General features: G+C 39.4%; 1 protein-coding gene across 2 annotated transcripts in view; it reads left to right on the top strand.

Moving 5' to 3' along the window:
* LOC102195401 (stromal membrane-associated protein 1-like) overlaps positions 1-10,380 on the top strand; it is a 114,583-nt gene that overhangs the window by 59,725 nt on the left and 44,478 nt on the right. For both annotated transcript variants that reach the window (XM_005735151.1, XM_005735152.2), the window contains one exon: positions 2,590-2,652. In XM_005735151.1, the coding sequence (XP_005735208.1) occupies positions 2,590-2,652 (63 nt within the window). The remainder of the gene's footprint in view (positions 1-2,589; positions 2,653-10,380) is intronic.

Raw genomic sequence — 10,380 nt, forward strand, 5'->3', positions numbered from 1 at the left:
TGACTCGAGTCTGACTCGAGTCCAAGTCATGTGACTCGAGTCTGACTCGAGTCCAAGTCATGTGACTCGAGTCCACACCTCTGGTGTTACGTGTTAATTATAGTATCACAGGACAGCAAAGTGTCAGTTCAGTGTGTCAGGAAAATATTGTAATTATCAGTTTGATTTGCTCTGTTGCACCTGAATTGTTGAGTGTAGAATTGTAAATCTGTTAATAACTGCTACAAATTGTATGCATGTATGGCCAAGCCCACTGTGTGTAAACATGCATTATTATAGTTAATGTTACCTGGAGTTTTTAACTTATGCTGATGTAAATATTATCCTGAGCTAAGCAGAGAAAATTAAGGAGGTTAAATTGAATTATTTATTATTGCCATGTTAGTTATTGCTATCAGCAATATCCCACTTAGCATAGAAACACGCAACTCTCCCAGATAATGTCACGATGGTTTATGGTTTTTACCAATTTCAATTTTTTTTTATGTAATTCTGTGCTGATGAGCTTCAGCCTGATGTCATGGAGGAGAACAGGGTCAGGGGTAGGAATGAACTTTGGTGCTCTTAAGCTGCTCAGTTCTGCCAAATTCATCTAATTAATTAATTAGTAACACTTAATAATCTCACCTGCAAATAGGGGCATAATTCCCCTGTAACTAAATTGAATTTCAAGGTATTTGAAATTACAGTGTAATTATATTTACCTCCAAATACTTAAAGGCAGGCACACTAGAATAAGGAAGTAACACATCAGGTTGTTACAGAAAACAAAGACATAATTAAATTAATTATTTAATACTTACTGTGTAAATTATTTTAAGTAGTGCATTTACAGGAAACAAGAATTTACATTATAAGTAAATGTAATTAGTGCATAAGAAATTTAAGGTAGTGCCAAAATTCTGGGTATTTTACAGGAAAAGAGACACAAATTACACTGTAAATAATTTTATTTTATTTTTTTGTGTAAATCAGCCTCATTACCTCCTTATGTGGTGAACTTTAAATATTATAGGTAAATGTAATTTCGCTTAAATTTCAAATAAAATACAGGGTGTATCTAAATCAGTGTTTCCTACGGAGCCCCGCAAGGGACATGGGAGAAAAAAAAATTACGATGAACTTTTGCGAGATCTCGCAAAAGTTGAATTCCAACAATGGCGGCAGCTACTTAGTTGTAATATTACTCTTTCTGGGTCACAAAATAAACTTTTAAGATATTTTGAGGCGTGAATGTAGTTGTGTAAACGTCAGATATCTGCTCGGTTTACAAGACATCACATATTTGCAAAAGTGCTCCAACGTTTTCGGAGATCTGACACCCACCATCTCGAAGCTAACGGGAGGTCGAGACCTACTAAAGCCGGGAGGAACACAGCTCTCCCGGCACATTGTGCCTCGACCTCCCGGTCAGCTTCGAGCTGGCGTAATAGCAATGGATAAATATTTGAAAGTCAATCTGATTGGTCCCAGATGAAAGCAAAAACAGTGTACTGGGGACAAACCGAGCCAATTCTGCTATACCTTCTGCATGGGGAAAAATGACCAATATGCTTTTTGTGACATTGTGCCGTGTGATTTTTCTCATGTTAAATATGTGCTGCGGCTCCAAAGTTGGGGAAACACTGGTCTAAATCGTCTGATTGAAGTTTGAGGTGAATTTTAAAATACATTACTGAATGTAGTTTCACAAACACAACTTGCAGTTGTTGCGAGCATGTCTGGGGTCGAGTCTAGCAGCACGTGTTTCGATGGTACCGGTGAACAGCTCTGTAATTAAAGCACTGTGATTCTTCTTGATACACACTGAAATTTATTCTATTACAGGGGACTTGCAAGCCTTAGTCATGGGCCGTAATATAAAGTTACCAATTCATTTTAAGAAATTGCAGTTTCCAAAATTAAGTTTTTCAGATTCCATTGGTAGCTTGTCATTTTGTACTGCGGCTTTCATCAGTTTCATGTCTATTTGAGCCAAAAAGAGCTCCAGTTGTCACCATCCATGTAAATATCAATGTGAAGAAGAAGAAGAAGAAGAAGGAGGGACTTGTATGACCAGAATTCCAGTCAAAAAACCACACTGACCCAGGCTTAGTATGGACTTATTATGCTTTTCCTTATTTTCTGTCATATTGTGACAGTGGTGGACATTACACTTGGCCAGAGTTTCATATAATGAGGTGACTGTGTAATCCCTGTGGGCCAAAACTCAGGCTGCTGATAGTTTTTCTAGTCTTTCGATAAATGCGCTCCACTCAGACACAGAACCCCACCCACCTGCAGTTTACCTTCTATTTGCATGTGACAGCCAATCAGAATTAAGTTGGCTTTAAAAGAGAGGAGCTATAACAACTGGTTTCACATAGAGGATGAACTGATGGGCTGCAGGGTCCAGCATGCTTGCATAAGAACAATTTCAACTAGGAATCGTGCAAAGCTAGTCTAGTAGAGTCAAAGAATAAAAATGTGGAGCTGAAAATGAGCACAACGGGTCCACATAAATGTGTGTACATGAGTTAAATGGATATGTGTGTTGGTGGCACCAACTATACGCCACTGTCTCACACTATCTCTTCATTTTGTTCACAGAAGGAGCGGGAGAAGAAGAAAGAGAAGGATGGTGACAAAGTAGAGAGACACAACAACTCAAAGGTAGAAACACCGCTCATAAATCATGGATTACAGGTGTAATCTGAAAAACGAGAGATGTGATTTAGGTTCATATGGTTCTGGAATGGATTCAGTTATTGAGTTGAGCCTACGATAAAACACAAGTAAGCTTAGGTTTTAACCATGACTGCACTGTACTGTCAGCCAACTTAATGGAGTGCTGTGGTATATTTGCAGTTTTGATTTTCAAGCTTCAGAAAAGCCAGAAAATCAGAACCACAGCAAGCAGCAGTTTTAGTAAAAAAAACAATCTTTACAGCCTACTCGGCACTTAACAAACACTGTAAGTTGGCAGCTAACCGGTGAACAGGAGTGGAGCATTCTGGGGTGTTTTTACATGGAACCATCTGGAAAGTTTTCCCTTGAAACTTTGTTGATTGGTGCAGGCACTTAAAAAAACACGTTGAATGAACATCTGTCTGTCTCTTCAACAAATTAGATCAATGAACCACCACCACCAGAATCAGTTACAGTTATTGAAACTCGTCTTTCACTGATGAAGCACTCTCCAGTTTTTGAGAGACCTAAATATACGGCTCTAGTAACCCATAAATGATGCAGATTAATCTGACCAATTGGGAGTTGTCTTAAATCTGAGCTCAAGTAGCTCAAGAATCCAGCTACCTCGCTAGTTAACACCTGCAAGAAAATCTATAACCATATCTCCCAAAACGTTGGGGTAAAATGTATATAACAACATAATGCAATGGTTTACAAACCTGTAAACCTGTTTTTATTCACAGTAGGATATTGGAGCAAATCGAATGTTTAAAGCAAGAAAATGTACAATTTAAAGAGTTAATAAAGTCATTTTCAATTTGATGGCAGTAAAATAGAATAGAATGCCTTTATTGTCACTGTATAGATATGCAATGAGATACAGAGCATCTCCTACTCAGTGCAAACATGTGGGAAAAGAAAAGGGGGTGAGGTGCACAATTTCTGCAGCACTATTTTTCATATATATATGAACAGTATTCAGAAAAAATATAAAATGTAAAAAATAGTGTTATGTATTTACAGTGTGGGTTATTGCACGTAAAATTAAGTATTGCACAGTGGATGGAACTGTGTTGACAGTGCATGTGTGAGTTCAAAACATCGCAAAACATCTCAGGAAGCTGTTTACCACTTTTGGCATCCCCTCTTATTTTACAACAGTCAAGACATTTGTGAACTGATCAGATCAGCTGCTGGACATTTAGCAGAGGAATGTTCCATTTTTGTCTGATATAGGGTTCTAGCTGCTCAACAGTCTGGGGTTTTGTTTGGTGAAAGGTCTGGACTGTGGGCCAGTTCAGCACCTGACCTCTTCTACTACAAGCCATGCTGTTAAATGCATCCTGAGAGAGTGCTCATAAAAAGTTGGATGGTCCTGCTCCTTTTGAATGAAGAATGTGGTGTCCGTATTTTCCAATTCAGTTTATATTTCAGTTTGACTGAGCACAGAACAGCTTTCCACTTCGCACAGAACAATCTTCCTCAAGCTTTTTTGTTGGTTTTTTCACGCCTACTTCGTGTCAGCCTTTTTGAGACCTGTTGGATCCATTAAATTCAGTAAACTTAGTTTAAACATGATATATTTTCTGTCTTGCAGTTTGAATAAAATATGGGTTTATGTGATTTGCTGATCCTGTTTTTATATACATTTTACACAGCATCCCAACTTTTTCAGAGTTGGGTTTGAATGGAAAAAGGGCAGAAATGGAAAAATCTTTCTTTATTTCTCTTTTTCTTAAAAAAAAAAAAAAGTAAGCAACCAATGACAGTTTAAAACTCATAATTTTTAATATGGGTACAGAATTCATAGAAGTTTTTCTGCTGCTATCTTTATGATGGCATCAGCTTAGGGGAAAAAACCTGCTGGTCTTGGGATGAATTTTTTGCTGTGGGGTTAATCCACTGTGCTGCCCTACTCAGCACTTGGCAAGCAGAATCCAGGATCTTGGCTGGAGTCTTGCAGTGCTCTAGCATGTATCTGCTGTCGGTGAGTAGCTCAGTCTTATTATTTACTGCTACTGTACATACACTTTATTCTGGCTCTGTCACCAGAACCTTCCTAATCCAGTCTCTCAGACACAGCCTATCACCACCCAGCGTGGTTCACCTTTAGCTTCTACAGTGCTCGTATAGCTCACATGATCGTGGATAGTATAGTTGGATATATTTGGAACAACAAGATGTAAAAGAATTTGGCACACAGACCTGAGGCTCAAAGCTGTCAAACTACAGTTAATCGGGCTGAACTATAGCTAGTATAATTAGGAACTGGTCCAACTCAGGCTGGACATGAACCCCTAAAGACTTCTGTTGCATATGCAAATATAAAACTGCATTTTGATTAGAGCCTGCAGGGCTTTGTTTCTTGGCACATTCAAACTGGTTTAAGTAACCATGTGTAGTGTACAGTACTGTTTGCTGTTGTATGGTGTGCAGTGTTCGTCAGGCAGATCCAAGCTCAGTAGGTCACATTTGTATTATTATTTTTCTTCTAATTTTTTAGGCAGTTTTTATATGTGTAAGTTATACTTAAACAAACAAAAAGGTAATTAATCTATCTTAACAAAAAATAACTTTGAAATTGTGTGCGTGTGTGTGTGTAAACTTGATATTTTGTCAGGATTAGTGACTAAATCTTTATTTTATATACAGTCTTTGCAACAACAGAGTCAAATCACTGACAGCCTAAATGTAAAACATTGATTATTGCGTTTCAATGCAGTGTTCTTCTGGGAAACATTGATTCCTGGCATGTGCTGTCATTATGGTTGGCAATAGCAACCACAGACATTAGTGCCCACCCCCAAACATCTCACTACAGTCCATAAAAATGCTCTGGAACAGCTAAAGAAACATGACAAACATCCTAAGCCGGTAACTCAGCCTCCAAACTAAGCTACCCAAACCAATCAAGCATCTGTGCTGGAACAAGCCTGATCCAAGGAGGCCGTACCCCCAACCCTTAGGACAATCTGTTGTTTCAATCTTGGTGCCAGATACCAGAGCACGCCACCAGAGTTCCTGTGTGCCACAGCTGTTGCGGTGGAACTTGGAGGGCTAACATAACATGGTAGCTGTGGCTGAGTAGTATGTAAGCAAGAATTTTAAAAGCTGATGTGCTGAAGAGAAATACAGGGAACATTAAAAGAAAACAACCCATAAAAACCCTCAAAGTCAACCTACAGTAACCAGAAGGAGAACTCAGGCCAGTAGCAGTGATCATGTTTTATGTACAAGGCTGTAGCAGCACTGTGAAAGCCTGAGTTATGACAAGGTGAAGTGCAGCTTTTCTTTGCGTGTGCCCGTGCGACTTATTGAATCCACAATGTGTGACAGCAGTGAAAGCCTAGAGCCTGTGAAGCCCTCCACCTGAATCCTGAGCCCATCCTCTAGGGGAAACCCCTCAAACATTCATGTTGTTCACATATGCTTTAATATTGCTACGTCCATCGGTGTGGATTATTTCTTATTCACACACAGGGGCATATAGAGGGGAACTGTATCTGGAAGGACGATAATATCATCAGTGTGTGCAATGAATAATATATAAGTGGAACCTCAGCTGGAACAGGTTCCTAATATAATGGTGTAATATCTGTCCAGAAGAAGCCTTCTGTCATTCAGAGGAAGTAAAGAAAATGTGGCAAATGTAGCTTTTTAAAAATTGTCGATAGACTGTTAATGCACCAGAGTGCACCAGAAAAAAGATCCTCTCCCATCCCGAAAGACAACTTGCATAATGTTGCGTTTTTAATATAAAATCTGGTAAGCTGCTGCTGTCAGTCGAGATAAGTGATTTTGACCGCAAAGAATGACGCGAGTCTGACTAGAATGTAATTCCAGATCAGGCCGGCCTCGCGATGAGCTGCAAATAACTGATGTGTGGAGGTGAGGGTCAGCGAAAGTGTGTGTGATGCAGGCATAATGCGAGTTGGCCTTTGCTGTTACCCACGTGTATGTGTGCTAGAGCTGTGCTATGCTTTCATGCATATCTATAGTGTGTGCACGCACTTATGTTTGCTTGAGAGAGCACGAGAGAGGAGCGAAAGGGGTGAGTGCGTGTGTTTCTGGGTCATGGTTAGTGAATTCAGAGTTTCCATGGCCTGTGAAGCAGTGAGGGAATAATATAGCTCTCAGCAGCGTGTGTGTGTGTGTGTGTGTGTGTGTGTGTGTGTCTGTTCTGCAGAGAACAAAAATGTAGGCTATGGGGAACTGTACCAACTAAGACTGAGCCCTGTACTCTCTGGTGTTTTCCTCTGATACATTCGCATATTCAAGATGAATCTACTTTTTCTCTTTATTGTGTGCCATTTTATTTTCTATCAATATTTCTGCCCTGACATATTTACTCACTCATTTTATTTACATCCAAATAACTAGTGTAAACTATTTCTTTTTCTATGAACATGACCATGCTTTACAACATGTGTGTGTAAGGCAACCCTGTGAAAGCACAGTGAATATACTGAAATGTGATGTAACAGGTCACACTGAATTTGCTTGTTTGTGTTTTAGTCTTCCAGAGATTTCTCAATTCATAACACAACTGATGCAATCCTGCAATCTCTCCTCTTGATTGCAAGGCTGTAGAATTTTATTTTGCACATGTCCCAAATAAAATCCAGTGACTGCTGCATTGTTCTTGGTAATGATGGTAAATGCTGTTGATATCCCCGGTTTGAACTGGATTCTTGGACCTGAGCATTCATTGCGATGCCCTTCTCGCGGTCTTGGAGGCTGTTCTCAGACTGCAGCTTGCAGAGACGGAGGCTTGTCGACAGCTCATCTGGGACTCCCAGGCCATAAAAGCAGGTCTGGATGAACTGCTCTGCCCTTCGTCTCCTGTATTTGACGTTGACAAGAAATGTTTTCATCTCGAATACATTAATATCATGTTGGGAAACTACATCCACCTTAATAGAGGGTTTTCTCTATCCTGTCCGCTCTGACTAAATGCAGTTTATAGTTTCCACTCCAGTTAACCTCCATGCCTGCGGAAGAAAAATACCCAGGATGCCACTTCACACACAGAGGCTATGTGAACTTAATGCTGGGAAGCTGTAAGGAGAGAAAACACCAGAGAAGCACAGAGAATAAAACAAAACTAATGACACAGCTGTTATGGTCATATGCTTGTAGTTTGTACATACAGTACTGAGTGGGTGGGGGCTTACAGTGTGTGTGTGTGTGTGTGTGTGTGTGCGTGTGTGTGTGTGTAAAATGTACACAACAGCACTTTAAGTCAGCTGGCCACAGAAGGTGTGCAGAGGGTTTCTGCAGAATTTGCACTATGATTTGTGTCTTATTAAGAATGTTGAAATAACTCCCCCCCCCCCAAAAAAAAAATCCCCCAAAAACATACAAACAAACAAACAAAACATAACATAAAAACATGCATGTTAGTTTAAGTGGTTTTAACTGATTCCGCTAACTATAGTAATAACTGTAGTTTAGACACCAATTAGCTGATAAGTTGATGCTAAAGGAAACTAATCAGTAAAACTCAGTACTTTAGTCCATGCAGTGGCACAGAGTGAATATTTCATGTTCACTCTGCAAATCATTTCATTTCTTACTTAGTAATAATTTTGAATTATTACTATTGTTATGTTCCCCTAAAATGGTCCAGAGGATGAGGGAAAGTAACAAAAGGTGTCCAGGTTGGAAAAAAGGAGACAGGGAGGCAAAATAGTTAGTTTTATTGTTTGTTTATTGTTTCTATTTCGAACTAAACTAAAAGAGTTGTACACGCTGCTATCACCTTTTAAAGAAGTCAAAAACAAAAGCTAGGTGTTGGTAAATAAACTGAAAAGAAAGTTAAAAAGAGAGAGAGCTAAAAAGAGTCACCCAAACACACTCCTCTCCACAGAGCAGGAGCAATCAACCACCATATGCACACAGCTCACTAGCTGCAACCCAACTAGGCTCTCTGGTAGTAGAGATCACCTTTCCCTGGCCTTAAGAATACTTCATTGCTGATGGGAGTCAGCTGTACAAAAAAGGTGGCACCTAAGGCAGGACACACCCACACAAGGTCAGATTCAAAGGAAGCACTAACAATTTTTATTATTTCTTATTTTAATTTTTTAACAAAGAATTATTAATTTGCCCTTTACATCTTTGGTGATGTAGCTATGATTTGGATTATGTAACCTGATGCTTCCTGAAATGTGCAGATTTTTTTGCACCACACCCAACAGGTGGCGTCAGCCCTCCTTTGGCATGTTTTCACTGCAATTTTCTTCTGTCCAGTATCTGTGATTTATTGCCCATCTTCATTGGCAGTGTATGAAATGCTCTGTTTTTGACAGTTTCCCAAATCAAACTTGTCTTTATTAGAAAAAGAATAATAATAGTTTTAAATGAAAGTTCTATTTTTTAGCATTTGCTGTAATGGCACAGCAAACAGTGGACAGGAAGGCTGGGGGAAAACGTGACTATACCGGGGCGGGGCAGACTCAGATCTAGGCCTCTTCTGTAAACTTACTGGGTCATCAGCTCAGCTCACTGAGCTGTTTATTGGTTTTTGGGTTTTTTAGACACTCTTCTGGTTAAATTTTTTGCTAATTTCTTAACTCAAATTTTCAGCTGTGCTAGCAGAACTGGCTGATTTGTTAAGACAATCAGTTGAAAATAATAATCAGATCACAGTTGATCATTAACTGGTAATGACATAAGTTCCAAGAAACGCGTGTGTGTGTTCTTCTTTTTAAAAAAAAAAATTTTTTGTAGTGCTACCTCCTGAGAGTGAGGTAGTAAATCACTTATCCTTGAGACCTAAAGAATGCTATAGAATCTGTGCTAAGAGCATCTTTCATAATTCATCTTATGGTCCATATACACTTTGCAGATATGAAATGGGCTCTAATAGGCTTAGGCTGCTTCCCATGATGCACTGAGTGTGTTTAAAAACCACTCTACATTTAATCATTAGTTCTTATTCATCTCTGGCACTCTTCCACAGTGTCTTTTGTCCTGTCTTCTTCCCATCACAGCAGATGGCTGCCCTTCTAAGGCCTGGTTCTGCTGGAAGTTTCTTCCTGTTAAAAGCAGTTTTTCCTTTCCGCTCTTGCCAGGTGCTTGCTCATAGGGGTTGTTGGGGTTTTGTCTTTGTTACCTTGTTTAAGAGTCTTTACCTTATAGTATGTTGTTGGGATTTGACACTATACAAATAAAATTGAGTTGAAATGAATGAACATGTTTACACAGATAAAAGTTCAAATTTCTTAAACGTGTGAGAATCTACTTTCATTGAGTTTAGAGCATTTAAACAAGTTTGGATTATAATGTGAACAATAAGTAAATATAAGTTCTGGTAGTCACAGAACTTAGCCAACATGGACTTAGATATCAAAACTCATCCGTTTATATGTGTGTGTGTGTGTGTGTGTTTGCATAAATTGTGCAACAGATGTTGTCTGTTTGCAAGAATAGCTGTCTTTGTGCACGTGTGTGTGTGTGTGTGTATACTTGCAGAGATATGTGACGTTGTACATCTCCTTTTTGTCCTTTTCCTCCGTCTCAGCTGTACTTCAGCTGTCTCTGAAGCCCAGTGTCAGGGAGATAGTTGAACGCTGTGTGTGTGTGTGTGTGTGTGTGTGTGTGTGTGTGTGTGTAGGGACATAGAGCGAGAGACTTGTTAGTCCAAGTCTTTGTTGACACACTGAAAGCTGTTTAATCTTCAGTTTACCGGGAAACATGCTGACAGCC

Source organism: Pundamilia nyererei, unplaced genomic scaffold, assembly GCF_000239375.1.
Source record: "Pundamilia nyererei isolate P.nyererei 1_Seehausen unplaced genomic scaffold, PunNye1.0 scaffold00062, whole genome shotgun sequence".
In the NCBI taxonomy this organism is placed as follows: domain Eukaryota; kingdom Metazoa; phylum Chordata; class Actinopteri; order Cichliformes; family Cichlidae; genus Pundamilia; species Pundamilia nyererei.